This window comes from Camellia sinensis, chromosome 8, assembly GCF_055761805.1.
Source record: "Camellia sinensis isolate YWXY chromosome 8, ASM5576180v1, whole genome shotgun sequence".
NCBI lineage: Eukaryota > Viridiplantae > Streptophyta > Magnoliopsida > Ericales > Theaceae > Camellia > Camellia sinensis.
This window is the reverse complement of record NC_138968.1, coordinates 14,968,952-14,985,601: the sequence shown is the minus strand read 5'-3', so window position 1 is coordinate 14,985,601 and position 16,650 is coordinate 14,968,952. Positions and strand designations below refer to the sequence as shown.

The 16,650-nt window shown below is 38.6% G+C and overlaps 2 protein-coding genes and 1 long non-coding RNA gene across 3 annotated transcripts; all 3 read left to right on the top strand.

The window, feature by feature from the left end:
• Window positions 1-720: 720 nt before the first annotated feature.
• On the top strand, window positions 721-2,973 carry LOC145797571 (uncharacterized). The gene is made up of 3 exons (XM_082884956.1): window positions 721-1,179; window positions 1,492-2,825; window positions 2,910-2,973. The coding sequence occupies exons 1-3, from the start codon at window positions 721-723 to the stop codon at window positions 2,971-2,973; spliced, it is 1,857 nt and encodes a 618-aa protein (XP_082741082.1).
• Window positions 2,974-4,540: 1,567 nt separating this feature from the next.
• Window positions 4,541-7,500, top strand: LOC145797570 (uncharacterized). Its single transcript, XM_082884955.1, has 6 exons — window positions 4,541-4,618; window positions 5,088-5,291; window positions 5,371-5,460; window positions 6,687-6,791; window positions 6,874-7,263; window positions 7,342-7,500. Exons 1-6 carry the CDS (start codon window positions 4,541-4,543, stop codon window positions 7,459-7,461), a joined length of 987 nt encoding a protein of 328 aa, XP_082741081.1. The 3' UTR covers window positions 7,462-7,500.
• On the top strand, window positions 7,500-8,483 carry LOC145798420 (uncharacterized). Its single transcript, XR_014339269.1, has 2 exons — window positions 7,500-7,557; window positions 8,155-8,483. It is a non-coding gene; the product is annotated as an uncharacterized LOC145798420 (long non-coding RNA).
• The last annotated feature ends 8,167 nt before the right edge of the window (window positions 8,484-16,650 follow it).

The window sequence follows — 16,650 nt, the reverse complement described above, 5'->3', positions numbered from 1 at the left end:
ATAGTACTAATTTAGATTGCACCACCGGGATGCAATCATTAATGGTGCATGCATGCATAAATAGCCTTAGACCCGTCCAAGAATCTTCATTAGAGATACCTAGTCATCTTTGATGAAGCTCTTCTTGGATTGTCCAGTTGGACAGTTCAGGAGCACAAGTCCGTATTGTAATTAGTAGTTCTACTGCTTATAGTCCATCTTGTAGAGATTTCGTGTAGCAACTCCTTGTGTTCTCTGAGTGCACACTAGACAAGGTGTAACAGTACACCTAGTCTATGTCGTGTATTTGGAGAACCATGGGGAGATGCTGCCAAAATTTCGCTAGAGATGAGCAGAGCGGTATGAACTGCTTTTTACCATTTAGACTGTGCATTCCTGAATGGGAAAGTAGGATGAACCAACATATTAGAGACCAATTAGAGGTGAATGATGTCATATTGCATGCATTATAAGGTACTTAATTGAGATTAAGATTAATTAAAATGGAACGGTAATTTTGAACTTTGTTGATTTGGCAGTGACATTTGTAGGGTAAGAGAGAATCAGATGGATAAAAGTTGGATAAATCAACATAGGTTGCATCCAGAATAGATACAAGGGGTTAAGGAATTTATTAAATTTGTATACGAAAATAAGCCGTTGTTGAATGAAGTCACATGCCCATGTAAACGGTGTCGTAATGTCAAATTGGTGGAGAAAGGCCTGTTAGGGGAACATTTAATGATCAACGGGTTTCTTCCAAGTTACACCAGTTGGATTTTTCATGGGGAGAATTTGTCATCGCCTGTGCCACACAATGTGAATGTCGGGCAAATTGATTCGAATGATGGTGATGAAACGTATGAAATGCTATATGAAGGATTTAGACTTCCTCCACCAAGCTTTATTCACGAGGCAGCAAATTCTGGTATTAAACAAGGTCCAGATGAGAAAATCAAAAAATTCTTCAATTTACTGAAAGAGGCCGAAAGAAAGTTGTATCCTGAGTGTCAGAAGTTTTCAACGCTTTCATTTATTATTCGGTTATTGCACATCAAATTCCTTAGTGGATGGAGTGACAAGTCTTTCACGATGTTGCTCGAGCTTTTGAAGGATTCGTTCCCAAAGGGTGAAACTTTGCCGAAGTCATTTTATGCAACTAGGAAACTTTTTAAGGACTTGGGCCTCGATTATCATAAGGTACATGCATGCCCAAGGGATTGTTCACTATATTGGAAGGAAAAAGCTAGTATGGATGATTGCATAGTGTGTCATACGCCTAGATACAAACAGTTCGAGGGGGAGGAGAATGATGTTAAGAAGAAGCAACAAAGAATTCCACATAAGATTGTTAGATACTTTCCATTGATTCCAAGGCTTCAAAGATTGTTTATGTCATCCAAAACATCTTCTTTAATGAGATGGCATGCAGAGGGCCGAATTGATGACGGCAAAATGAGACATCCCGCTGACTCTCCAGTTTGGAAAAATTTTGATAATTTGTATCCCAAGTTTGCGAGTGAGCCTTGTATTGTTAGACTGGGTTTAGCAGCGGATGGATTCAATCCATTCAAGGCAATGAATGTCTCTCATAGAAGTTGGCCAGTTATTATAATGCCATACAATTTGCCACCATGGTTGTGTATGAAGCAGCCTCATATGATGATGACATTGCTCATCGATGGTCCTTCTTCACCTGGAAATAATATTGACGTCTACTTACGCCTTGTAGTGGATGAATTGAAAGAACTGTGGGAAAACAGTGTTGACACATATGATGCGGAAACTAATCAGATGTTCCGAATGCATGTTGTGTTATTGTGGACTATAAATGATTTTCCTACCTATGCAGTTTTGTCTGGATGGAGCACGAAAGGCGCTTTAGCTTGTCCTTGTTGTAACACACATACTCGTTCTCGATATTTGAAGAACGGAAGGAAATTATGTTACATGGGGCATCGTCGCTGGTTGAATGGGGGTCACAAATTTCAGAAAGCTAGTGCGTCTTTTGATGGCACTCGTGAATTCGAACCATGTCCAACTCGGTTATCAGGGGCTAATGTGCTACAACAACTAGGCCCTAAGTTCAAATTGAATTCTAAGCGTCAACAATCTAGCAAACAGAATAGAAAGGGAAAAGAAAAGGAGGAAAATGAGGACTCGGGTCATAATTGGAAAAAGAAAAGTATTTTCTTTGAGCTATCATATTGGGAGCATAATTTGATTCGCCACAATCTTGATGTGATGCACATTGAAAAGAACGTGTGTGATAATGTATTGTGGACGATATTAAATGTTGATGGAAAAGGGAAGGACAATTTAAATACTCGTCGAGATTTGCAAGATATGGGAATTCGGAAGGCACTACATCCTCAAAAAAGGGTTGGGAACAAGTATTATTTGCCTCCTGCATGTTTTGCCATGAACAATAGAGAGAAAAGTCTATTCGGCACACTTCTAAAGAATATCAAAGTTCCAGATGGTTACGCATCCAATATTTTTCGTCGGGTTAACCTCAAACAGCGTAGCATATCTGGACTGAAAAGTCATGATAACCATATACTCATGCAACAAATACTTCCAATAGCAGTGCAAAATTTGTTATCGAAGAAACTGGTTGAACCATTAATTGAGTTAAGCAATTTCTTTAGGCAGTTGTGTTTCAAAACCCTAGATGTGGATGGTCTAAATCGTCTTCAGTCCCAAATCGCTCTTACACTTTGCCATCTTGAGAGAATTTTTCCTCTATCATTTTTTGATATAATGGAGCACTTACCCATTCACCTAGCAGAGGAAGCAAAGATTGCCGGTCCGGTGCAATATCGATGGATGTACTTTGTAGAAAGGTGTGTAATTCTACTTCAATGTCCATTTTGTATATATTTGATTGTTTATACTTGGAAGTCATGTATGCATCTTTTTGTTTATAGGTACCTTATGACGCTTAAATCATACATGCGTAATCGAAGTCATCCTGAAGGTTCAATTGCATAGGGATACTTGGTCGAAGAATGTATGACGTTTTGCTCAACGTACTTGTATGATGTTGAGTCGAAATTGCATCAACCGTTAAGGAATTGCGATGTTAGTGACAATCCTGAGATATTAATGGGGCGGGCTTTAGGAAAAGGAAAAGGGTTTGTTCTTGATAACACAACATGGGTACTGGCTCATCGGTATATGTTATTTAACATTGCTGCGGTTGTCCCATATCGAGAGTAAGATAGATGCAACCTTTGTCTCATTGTGAATGTATTTATACCAACTATAATTATCGTGCATTTTACAAGTAGTTTAATTATGTAGGGAACATTGTGAATTTATTAAGCGGTCACATCGTCGTCTCAAAGATTATGATGTGGATCGCCGTCACAATGATGAGTTTCCCAAATGGTTCAATTCTCATGTAAGTGCATGTCAAGCACAAGTCTTCTATATTTTTGCAATCCATGTGCTTCTATATTTTTGAAGTTGTTAATTGATGTTTAATATTGATAACTTTCTTTTAAAAATAGGTTGCTGAGCTACTAGCTACTGAAAATGTAGCGTTGTCAGAAGAGATTAAAATTTTGGCTTTGGGACCCAGCCAAAAGGCCACCAGATTTAATGGGTATATAATTAATGGTACTAGGTATCATACTAAGAGTTGTGAGTTGAGAAGAAAAACTCAGAATAGTGGGGTTATGGTGAAGGCAAAGACTTCTAGCTATGCAAGTGCAAAAGACATTAATCCAGTGAAAGGTGACGTAGCGTACTATGGATATGTGACAGATATTATTGAATTGTATTACTCACATGACCATAGATACATGTTATTCATGTGCAACTGGATTGATAACAATAAGGGACTCAAGCAAGATGATTTTGGTTTTACACTTGTTAATTTCAATCACTTGTTATATACAAAGAAACAAGATAGTGATGAGCCATTCATCTTAGCATCTCAAGCACAACAAGTCTTTAATGTTAGTGATTCTGTTGATGAAGATTAGAATGTTGTACTCAAGATGAAACCCAGAGACTTGTATGAGGTGTGTGGAGAACAACCAACTATTGATGAAGGACTACATCACAACGAAGTGGAAGGATTTGGTGATCAAGAGTTAGATGTAGCTTCCTTCACTTGTGAGGAGGACATGGATTGGGTTAGGCAAGGTATTGATGGAACAACTGTTGATGAAACTATTGGACCTCTTGAAGCATCGACAGAGGCACAATTTGAAGATGACGAAGAACTGATATGATATTGTAATTGGCCGCATATTCACTTTTACATTTGTATGGATATTCATATTAATAAAATCTTTGCTTTTGTACCTTTGTAGTTTTCTTTAAATGGCCATTTTTATCTTTCATGTACTCTTATTTTGTTTTGAATGCAGTAGATATTTATAGATTATTATGTCCTTACTCTTATGTTTGAATGATTAGACTTGAGAATCAAGAACTCTCGTCAAAATCAAGGAATACCTTAAAAAAAAGTTTAAAATTCCAAATCAAACACATTTCACACATATTACACTCAAAATTTGGTAGGGCCCTAACTACAACCATTCTTTCAATGGCAATCACTGTTGCCAAACTCTTCTTGCAGAGGCTCATTTTAATGGGTCCTAACAGCAACCATTCTTTAACTCAGGTGTGCTGATAATATGCTTCTTTGACACACACTGCAGCGTGATTTCTAACTCGCTAGCAATGGTAAACATTTACTGATTGTGGCATGCCATGTATCTGTGTTTTGTAGGTCCTAGCTCAAGTCACGCCACACAAAAGCAGACAAGGGGTCCCACATATGTGCATGGTCAATGGGATACTAGTGAAGATGGCATTTTAAAAGTTGTTCCAAATGAGTTGAATCAAGTAGTTGAAGGACACACATCCCTTGCTTCACATTTGGGTGTTTTGGCATGAGATGGGAGTCTTGCACCACTCAATTTTACCACTTGGCATTATGTTCCAAAACAAAACAAAGATAACATATGGAGGGAGATAAAGGTATATATGGATATTTAATATGAAATAAGTTACAATTGTATTCCATATGAAATGCATATTACAAGTGTAGTTGACATTGCATATTACAAGTGTATATAATTGTAATGCAGGCTCAAACGGATGCAGATGAATCCATGAAGAGAACAATAATGGCTTCATTTGGAAAGAAATTGAGAGATTGGAAAAGTCGAGTGAAAACAATAGGATACAAACCCTTCAAGAATGATGCAGAACGGTTGGCTCATCGACCAGATAGAGTACATGAGGATCACTGGCGGGCTTTGGTCTACTATTGGGGCACTCAGAGTGCATCGGTAAAATTTTATTTATGTGAAAAAATGTTTATATATGATAATTTTTTATAACATCTTAAATAAATTTCATATTTGACAGAAATCAAGCAAGAAGAATAGAAAAATCCGGAAGAAGAAGACATTACATCATAGAACAGGCCGAAAGCCTTTCTCAGTAGTTCGACTGGAGGTATATATATATAAAGGATGTCAAAGGCTTTGGAGTGAATCAAAATTAGTTAATATAGCATGATAGATGATCCATTAACCTTAAGAAAAAAAAATTACCTAAATCAAGGATCAATAGAACATGAAGGCTTTACATATATAGTTCTTGTTGATTTGTGTGATATTCTGGTTTGTTGGGTTAGGCCTTGGTTGCTCTCAGTATTTGTAGTTCTTGTTGTTTTATATGGGTGGATGGATTGATGTGGTTGTTGGAATGGGTGTACTGTTGTGCATTTTGTGATTCTTGTAGGCTGTGCATCTGAGTTTTGCATCTGTGAACACTGATGCTGTGTCTGAGTTTTGCATCTGTGAGCTCTGCTGCTGTGTCTTGCCTCTGTTGGGGTTGCTGCTGTGTTTCTGTGGGTAGCTTGTTCTAGTTTGCAGAGTCCTGAAGTTTTGCAGCCTCTAAAATTTGTATTGTTGTGTGTAGGATGATATGTGTGAGAGAATGAACAACAGTAGTATTATGTTATGATCTTGGTAGATAATCTGCAAGAATCTGGTGTGCTGCTAGTCTGGGTGAAAAGGAGTGCTGCTAATCTGTGCTGCTGGTCTGGGTGAAAAGGAGTACTCTTGATAGAATTAAAACCTGTTTTGCTCTTGGTGTGCTGCAGTTGTCTTTTATTTCTCTGTTTAGTTTTCTTGATTGTGATTGTTTTGTGTTTTGCTCTATGGTTCTGCTCTCCTAATTGGTGGCTGCTATTGCTATGGTTGGTTGCTGTTGATCTGTGGAGATGGTTGGTAGTTTGGTTTTTGGTTTGTGTTAGGTCTGGCTCCTATCTAGGTTATTTGCTTTGCTTTCGTACTTCTTTTTTGTCACTAGTCAAAATATTGTACCACAAACATGTGCACTCATTGACACATTGAGCTCTTGCATTTTCTGTAACCCTACCGATTCATCCCAAAGGTATGTTTCATTGAATTCAGTGCAGCATTCCATTTCAGTCTGTTGCATGATATTCTATTATGTTGAACATGAGTGTACTTCATGTGTATCCTTAACTGGACAGATATCTGAGCTGTGATCAGTGTATTTAGGACAGTTTTATCTTATGTATTGGAGATTCTTCTTCATTTTATGTAGTGAAGAAATATGAAATAATGCATTAAAAACTAAGACATTCAAAGTATTAAATGGAAACTTTGGTTCTTATTTATCTTAAGATTTTGGTTGTCTTTCATTTATAGGAGACAAAAAAGAACAATGGGGTTCCTGCTAGTCGGTCACAGGTGTGGATGGCCGCATACATGAAAGATGGGACGTCAAATAGTGATTCAGTTAATGAGGTTATGGTATGTGATGCTACTTTATCTTTGGACTTTTAATATGATTTATATTTATATTGGAGGCTAATTATTGAATTCAAACTTGCAGACTCAAATGAATGAGTTAACAGAGCACATGGAGGGATCTTCTACTGACCCTGCAGCATTACAGGAGCAAATCTTCACACAAGTTATGGGCCCAGAGCGACCTAGCCGTGTTCGGACGTTTGGATTGGGACCGTCACCCACTGATGTTTTTGGAGGTGGATATAGGCGGTCACAAGAGCAGAATCGTCTCTTCCAAACTCAAGTTCAAGAGCAACTTCAACGGTATCAAATGCAGTTCGAGTCGAAGATGAATGAAGTAATGGAGAAACAAATTCAGGCTATACGCACAGATTTTCAGTCACGAATTCAGTTTTTGGAATCTCAATTGCAAGCTGCAGGCGTGCCCGTTGATCCAGTTGTTACACCATCAAACCCATTACATAGGCAGCAGGTATTTTATTATTTTTACTAGTTATTACTTTAATTGCCTAGAGCTAATATACAACTTAAGCCTCTTATTGAATGATAGGTTGTGGATTCACTTAGTAGTCATCCTACTGTTCGGCCAATGTCACATCAACAACAATCTCATGCATTTTCATCCCAAGAGATGAGCAATCATTTAATCAAAAGCTTTTTTGACAAATAACATATCTTATTAATTACAATACTTGCTCTTATTAAATATAGGTTCACCTTTCAAAGAAAGAGAAGAAGAATAAGAAGAAGAAAAAGAACTAACAAGGTAAAAATGTAGATTTTTACTTATTAATCTATCCTCTAAACTTTAAAATTTAGTGCTATGTTTATTTTTATTATTTTTTATTAAGTATTCATATGTATAACATAATAAATATATTAAACTATATACTTTGCGCCCCCCCATGTGTCATGAAAATTGTTGCGGATCTTCAATTTCGTGGGGGGTTTGTGGAGGGGGAAAAAGAAAAGGGAAACAAAATGTGAATAATATTTAGCTTACATGTTATTTACATTTCCCTTCAATTTTTTAGTGTCATGTTTCTTATTGGTTATATTATACATGACATTGGTGGCTAGTCTGAATTGTTTACCCCTGTTGGTTATATCCTCTGTTAATGGTGCTCAGTGCAGTTTATGGCTGTAGAAAATTCTTTATCTTCAGTCAAAATGCTGCTTATCAAATCCCAACTTTTGGTTTTGGGATATTGGTGGTTGGGATAATTGGCCGTTTCTTGCAGTTTATTCATGAGAATTGCAGTTCTGTCAATCATTCAGTGCATAGAAACTGATATAAAGACAATTGGCCTCATTTGGATCCTTTTTTCTAAATGAATAATTTTGACCTTTTCATCATTAACAGGAAGAGGCTACCAAAAGCAAGTCTGCAGGAAAGGCATGGTACCAGACTATGATCTCCGACAACGATTACACCGAGTTTGAAAACTTCTCAAAGTGGTTGGGAGTCTCCCAGTGAGATTTTTCTGTCTTTGAGTTTTGTCTTAGGTATACTATCTTTATGTAATTGTTTTGTTTCAAAAGGAGTTAATTTACTTTTTGTGGCAGCTTTGAGACAAGAATTGAGTTTGGTGGGTTATGTTTTATGACAAGATGGATGGATTTTTCATTTTAGCAGATTTGGAATCAAAATTTTACAAATTGTAGTCTCTTACTTAAGAACGGTTTGTTAGTTTTTTTTTTTTAATGAGAAACTGAATTAATGCTTAATTTGTTATTTGAATGGGAGTTATTATTTTATATGTTAGTTTTATTGCAGATATTTGAATGGGAGGTAATATTTTGTATGTTAGTTTTATTACAGGTATTTGAATGGGAGTTAATAGTTTGTATGTTAGTTTTATTACAGGTATTTTTTTATTAATTGAATGAGAAACCAAATTCAATATTTTCTTACAGGTATTCTTTTTAATTTAATCAAATAAAATTAGCACAATATCAAAAAAAAAAAAAAAAGATATGACGGCGTTTCTACAAACGCCTCCTAAACCCTCAACAGTAATGGTTATATTTTTAAAACAGATACGACGGCGTTTTAAAAACGTCGCTAAATATTGTTGGTGACGTCAACGTGTGTATAGTGGGACATTTGACGGCGTTTTTTAAAACGCCTCCAATACTAATATCATGACATTTTTAAAACGTCACAAAGCTACAACGACGGCCGCAGCTTCGACGTTTGGTACTAAACGCCACAAAAGGAATTAGGGGCGTTTTTGATACATATGGCGGCGTTTTTTAAACGCCACTAAAAGTCTGATTTCCAACAGTGTGGAGTTCGGTTTCCCACAGATAGTGCCATTTGTGTGGACAACCCCACTGTCGTAGCACGCACTAAGATATTGTCTGTTTTTTATCATGGGGTGCGCACGGTTTTGTTCTTCCTTTATTAAAAAATGCCTCTTAAAGGTTTGTGGGTATGATACACTTATAAGTTGAGTCAAGAGTTCCTAACGAATCGATATGAGATAAACTTGGATCCCTCACATGCTTGAATTTTGATTTTTTTTTTTTTTTAAATTATTTTTGCATTGTCATTACCGTCATAAAGTTAGTGGACAAATGGTTGACGAAAATGTGGCCGGCAGCGGCTAGGGGCAGTGGTAGTTGTAGACACCCCATTTTTGACCGACCTTAAGACTTAGACGTCACCGATTGAGCGCTCGGTGATGTTGCATATTGTGCTCGTTCAGAAGTTTCAGAGTCTCGGCTGCGAGCCTTGCCTCCGGACTTCCGGACTCTTTTGTGCTTTGCCTCGGTTTGCGAACCAGGCTCTGTTTTCTCTGTTTTCTCTTCTCGAAGGGAGGGGAGAGGTCTCATAGATCATCTCTCAGTGGCCGTAGGCCACGTTTCATGGTCGTAGGCCATTTTGCCCGTTTGGAGCCCGGTTTTCGATTTTTCGGAGCCGTTGGCCGTGTGCCTCGGTTCGGGACCGCTTAACCACCTCCGTTTGCCTCAATTTTTGGCATACATCTTATTTGCTCCCTTTTGAGGGACACTGTGGTCCGAGAGACCAACTTCGTGGTCGGACACCACTTCCGGTGCCTAACAGCCCACTTTCGGGGCCCCGAACTGCGTGTTTTGGCTCCCGAACCTTCATTCTGCATTTTTGGGCTCCGACCCAAACTTGAGATAGTCATATTTTGAGGTCCTTTTCATGTTTGATTAAGGACCTTTTTCTGTTTGAGATCTCCTCCTATCACTTGCTTCTTTAACGCTCTTTTAGGCCTATTTTTGCACGGTATTTTAGGCTTACTTGTGAGCTGTTTCGGACTTGGTCATAAATCACAAAGTGTCTTGTTTTGAGCCCCTCTTCAACTTTGTTGAAGGGCTCTCAGCCATTTGGGTCCAGCAGCTACCACATGCCTTCATATCCCACTTTTTGGCCTTTTGGGGGAGAAACTTGAATTGTTTTCCCCCCCATTTCCCCCCCCCCCCCCCCCCCCGTTTTTCCCCCCTTTTTGCCTATATAACAGCAGCTCCAGCTCTAGTTTAAGGGTTACAAAAAATTGCTTTAGGCTCTTGCATTACATCTCTCTCCCTCTCTACTCCAAGCACCAAAATCCTTCAAACCCTACACCATTTTACACTACACCTCATAGCACCACATCCCCATCTTCCATTCCAGATGGTCGAAGCTGATTTCCAGAGGTGAAGGACTCCTAAACTTGGCTCAAAGGTTGTTGGAGTATTGGTCTACAAGGGTGAGTCCCTATTTTCCTTTTTTGAGCTTTATTTTGTCCAATACATTAGCCATACTTGCTTGCTGTTTTGGGCTCCGACCCTAACTAGAGTTAGGCTTATTTTGAGCCCTTTTTCACTTTTGTTTAAGGGCATCTCACTGTTTGAGGCCTCCTTGTTGCACTTGCTTCATTATCCCTCTTGTATGCCATTATCTTGTGTAGTATTTTTGGCCTATGTACAAACTGTTTTGAGTTCTGTCATGAACTGAAAAGGGGCTTATTTTGAGCCATTATTCAACATTGTTGAAGGGCTCATTGCTGTTTGAGGCTTCTATCTTCCACTTGCCTTTATATCCCTTTTTTGGCTCCATTTTTGCATGATTTATTAGCCTCTTTTGCTTCTATTTTTGGACTCTGGTCCGAACTTAAAACAGCCTTATTTTGACCCCCTCTTCATGTTTCATTGAGGGTCTTTTGCTGTTTGAGGCATCCTTCACATACTTTGTGTTATATCTCTCTTTTTGGCCATATTTTGCATAGTATTTTTGGCTTGTATATATGCTGTTTTGGGTCTGGCCACCAACTGTAAAATGCCATGTTTTGGGTCCCTCTTCAACTTTGTTGAAGGACCCTCTTGTGTTTGAGGCCAGAAACCTTCACTTGCTTCTTTGTCCATCTTTTGGCCCATTCCTTGCATGAGAGCTTAGCCATACCTGTGTTTGTTTTTGGGCTCTTTTCAGAACTGTAAAATATCATATTTTGGGCCTCTCTTCAACATTGTTGAAGGGCCCTCATCTGTTTGAGGCCTGCAGCTGTGACTTGCTTCATTAGCTTGCTTTCGGGGCCATTTTCGCATGCTAGTTTAGCCCCATTTGCATTCGCTGTTTGACCCTGCTTAGAACTATAAATATGCTTGTTTTGGGGCTGCCTTGAATCTGTCTTCACATGTCATGATCAAATAATGCATGCTTGATGTAGCTACAAGTCATTTCATGTGCTTAATCTTGCATTTCGGGACCATTTCATGCATCGGGTGCTATATTGTCATGATTTGGGGCTATTTCGGGTCATATTTTAGTTCTAAAATTTGCATGTTCGCATATCATATTTCATGCCTTGCCATGTCTTGTTAGAGTGACATTTGGTGCCTTAGGGTCGGTCCTCGGTTTTCGTGCATGTGTGCACGCATTTTGAGTGTCTCATTTTCATCTCATGGCCTCTTATGTGAGTGTGGCTGAGGTCCACTCATGTTGGTATAAGTCCATTATGCATTGTGTATGTCATTTCATTTCATAGCATTGCGTATGCTAGGTTGTATGTTAGCGCATTGTGTATGCCATGTTATCTTGTGCATCGTGTATGCCATCTCATAGCATGTTGCATGTTAGGTTGTATCTTAGTTGCATTTCATGCATATCATACATATTGCATTGTGTTTGGGATAGGAGTTAGCCCGAGCACGGGAAACGAGGTACGTTTCGTACTCCGAGTGACAGAACGTGTCTCAATTTCCCAGTCACCGACACTCCGGATTATCCATGATGGAGTTAGGTTTTAGTTCAGTTTTTATGTGCATTCATTCTATATTGAGTTGCACAATTCAACTCCTCGGCCATCATGCATCGATATGCGTGATTGGTGGCACGAGGATCGAGGCATGCATATATCTGTGAAAATACATTGCTATGCCCCTCTCCTGCTCTCTGTTGCAGCAAATCAAGAATTAGCAACCTTCCGGAGCTTGGCGCGCTTTCCAAGAATAATTGTGAAACAGAGGCTAATTGGGGCATCCCAGTGGATTTCCGTGCAAGGCAACCCGAGCATGCATCATTCATCATCCGGAGCGGATCCGAGGCAGTCCCTAGCTTGCATGCTAGTTTACAGTTTTCTTAGTTAAATTTGTAATTTAATTAGGATTTTGTATTTATCCGGGACTGTAATTATTTATTTGGGACTGTATATTTATTCGGACCCTCTGTGTGAGGGCATAACTGTAATAAGTGTGCGTGTGTGTGATGTATGTCTTCCAACCCCACGTCTTTCTCCCTTTTATTTATCAGCTTATGATGGTTAGATTAGGGCATGTTTCAATTAGCATACCGTATGATAGCATGTTTGCATTCATTCATCTGTATTGCATGCACTGGGCTCGACGCATCATACTAACTGCATTTGTATTTCAATTTCAAAGTTGAATACTTGTTAGCTGTTGCATCTCACATGCCATGTTTAGAATAGCCGAGCCTGCTATAGTTGCACTTTTGCATGTGTTGCATTAGGCATTTCTGTATAATTAGGATCATGCATGGATTTCTAATTAGCTTTTGTTTTGGCTTGGAGTACTCGGTAAGTTTTATGCTTTAGCATCCTTGCATGCGTGTGAGTGACTGCCATGATAGCATGCTTGCCATGAGGCTAATTGCTTATGTGATATAACTGCCTGAATGCCTGTGGGTGAAGGTTGGGTTATTTGAATTGGAACAAATCATTGACTGTGAGTTTTAAGCCCACTAGATAGTGGCAAAATCATGTTTTCTAAAGCCCACTCGAGGGTGGCAAATCCACGTCTTAGCCAACTTGCGGGTAGCACCATCAAACCATCTTTCGAAAACAAACATGAAATGTTTTGTTCCGATTCAAGCGATCCAGTCTATACTTGTATGCTGTGTGCATCACATAGTAAATCTAGGCTAATAACCGGAATAAGAACACACAATGTTTTCAAAACTTGATATCGTGGTTAGTAGAGGCCGATCTTTGATCGGGCGAGCGGGGGTGCTCACGAAGTGACCTTCCCCAATCGTACCCAAGTTCCCGAGCCGAGGCAACTTTGGTGATGACGGACACGTGGCCTTAGGCAACGAGTCAGGGTTTCCTACATTTTCCAAAATAAAATATTTAGGTGGCGACTCTGTATCTGGCAAAGCAGTCCATGTTTGGCACTTCTTTAAAAAATTTGTTTTCTCAAAACGATTTGCCGGATTTGGACTCTTTGGTTCAGATTTAGAACCGTGACAATTTGAGAATCCTGAGCTGTAGTGACCCCAAATGAACGGAACGGGATTTCCCTCCCGGAGCGTTCGGGGACGTCTACAGTAGTGTGTAAGAAGTTGAATTTTGATTTTATATTTTGGCATTGTCATCATCGTCATAAAGTCAGTGGACAAATGTTTGACGAAAATGTGGCCGGCAGCAGCTAGGGGAATTACGAAAATGATTTATAAATCTATGTTCTAAAATGAGATGATTAGTTGATGATTTGAGAACATATAAAAGAGAAAGAGTTACTTTAAATATTTAAATACACTGTTATATCATTTGAATGTAAATAGAGTCTAACTTTTGGCATATAATAGCACTACCCAAAAAATTTTGGATAAAAAAGTTTTGGAAGTTATTGCACTGTACATTGTTAAAAATTATGAGTTAATTACACTTTTCACTGCTATGGTTTGACTCAAATTTTACTTTAATTCTTATAATTTTAATTTAAATAATTTGGTTCATATAGTTTAAGTCTAAATTTAATTTAGTCATTTCGTCTAAACTGGAGGTTAAAAATAATCAATGTTGGGACACTAATCAATTTTTTAAGGTTTTAATTTGATTCTTCCATCTAAATTAGAGATTAAAATTTAAAATTAACGATTTTGGAATCTTTGTCAATTTTCTAACGTGTATACATAGACAAAATTAATAAAAATTCATAAAGAAAAACCAAATTATATATACTATATGCACTTTATTATAATATTCATAACTTTTTTTTATAATTTTTTTTTTATCAAATTTGAAAAATCTAGAAATCCCCTAGATGTTGATTTGTGATTATGTATCAATTTTAAACAGTATATAACAATCCCAATCAAACAATCAAGACAAATCGACACAACGATTTTACGTGAAAAAAACCACAATTGGACACCTCCAATTGTGATAAAAAAAAACCACGGACAACAGCCACAAAACAATCCACTAAGAAGATATAAAGGAATTACACAGGTATACTCTCAATTACCTAGTGAATCCACGCCCGAATTGAACCAACCTCTATGTGTCTCTTTCAACCCCGTCTTCACCTCGGAATTGTCTTGACGATGAGCCACTCCGGAATCCGCCAAAGCTACGGGCTCGAATTCTTCAGAATCCACCGAAGAACAACTCTCTCTTTTGTGTAGAATCAACAAACAAACCTTTGATGTATGCTTCTTAAACCATGAGTTGAATACTCAATCAAAACATCAAAGAAAACTAGCAAAATATCCCCAGATATAAACTTTAGAATCCAAAAAGAAGATCTTGAGGACTTGTTCAAGTATTGGGAGAAAACCATCTACTTGTAGAAAACCAAAGTAATCCTAGTTTTGGAAGAAAACCAATTCCTTATAGAAATCCAAGAAACTGTGTTCGCGATCTCCGCTCGAGCGCCCAATAGCCCGCTCGAGCGGCTTCAGCAAAATATGCGTGTGACAAAACAGAGGTCCGCTCGAGCGCTAGAGAACCCGCTCGAGCGCGTAATCACACAGCTTAGTACTTTTACAGGTGACCAAAACTGCTGGAACCAGAGATTCTCCGCTCGAGCAGGGTAATGTCCGCTCGAGCGGACAGGCAACTTGGAATGAATTTTTGCATTTTGTTTCGGGGGCGCTGCCCCTTGACCCCGCCTGGGCGCTGCCCCGGACCCGCCAAGGGGCGCTGCCCCCTAGACCCCCGCGAATTGACCGGGCAGCTCGATCCCCGTCATAATCAGCGAAGTGGCAATCTTGAAAGCATTAGCATCACAAACTTCTCTGAAAGGCACAATTCGGGTTGGATTCGCATCTAAAAACTCATAGCCTCACTGAAATAAAAGTGCGAAAACAAATACAACTGAAAGAAGTTTTGTCAAACTGGATTGCCAAGAATAAAACCTAACAATCTCCCCCTTTGGCAATGCCGTGACAAAACACACCTAACAAATAAAATCCTAAACACCCCAACCCATTACAGCCTACAAAAGCCAACTTCTTTCTCAAGGTCATGATCTGCAAAACAGTTATTAGTGCCACAATCTCCAAAACAACTATTAGTCCCACAAGAGTATATTAAAAAGCAATAGGCATATGACACGATTATCTTGAAACATGAGATAGAAAACATGAATAGAGATGGAAAACATGAATAGATGAAAACTGAGACTCATGAACAACAACTCTCAAACAAGAAAAGCAAGATCATAAACCACACAAACAATGATATGACGATGTAAATACCAGGAACATACAAGAAGGAAATAATAAGCAAACAGTGCATTGCAACATGCAAAACATATAGCCAATCTCCCTTACCAAACATATCAAAGTGTTCATGTTAAACAACTCTTGCGATGAAAAACCAAACTCCCTTACCAACCCAAATCAAGATGAACCAAACTCCCTCTCACTAAAAGCAACCACAAACACTGAAAACAGTGAACAAGAAGAAAAAGACAAAAAATAATATGGTGGAGCAAGCAAGAAATCTCAGATTTGTACCTTAGAACACACAAGACGATCCAAGAAGCACAATTACTAGTAAACACAATGTGCACAGTCTGTAGAAGATTCCTCATGAAAGAAAGTGATGCATTATGTGAAAAGCATAGATCCCATGATAAAAGTGTGTGTGTGACTCTTGGAGTTCGACAAACACTAGATTCAATCCTAGTAGTGATATGAAAGCTGGACTTCCGACAAGAGAATCTAAGCACAATAAAGGAAAGTCAAACCACTAGGAATCAAGGGGTATTTGGTGAGTAAAGGCGGAGGCTCCCCCTCAATCAATGAATCTTTTCTTTTCTTTTCTTTTTTTGCACTTTTTTTTCTTTCTTTTGCATATTTTTTCTTCTTCTCTTTCTTTTTCTTTTTCTTTTTCTTTTTCTTTTTCACACTCATTGGCGACTAACATGCTCGAGAGTATGGAAACCGAACCAAAGAAGCATGGATATAATAAGGATGGCCTGGTTGGTGACTGTGAGGTAGCCTTTTTCTCATGGCTAGACTGCAAAGAATTGAGGGGAAAGCCGTGGAGGTGCAAAAAGATGGAAGGTGGTTAAGAGACTCAACATCACCCATGATATGCTAGTATAGGTCAATTCCTCTACAAATGCAAAAGATCAATGACAGAAGTCCATAGAAAAA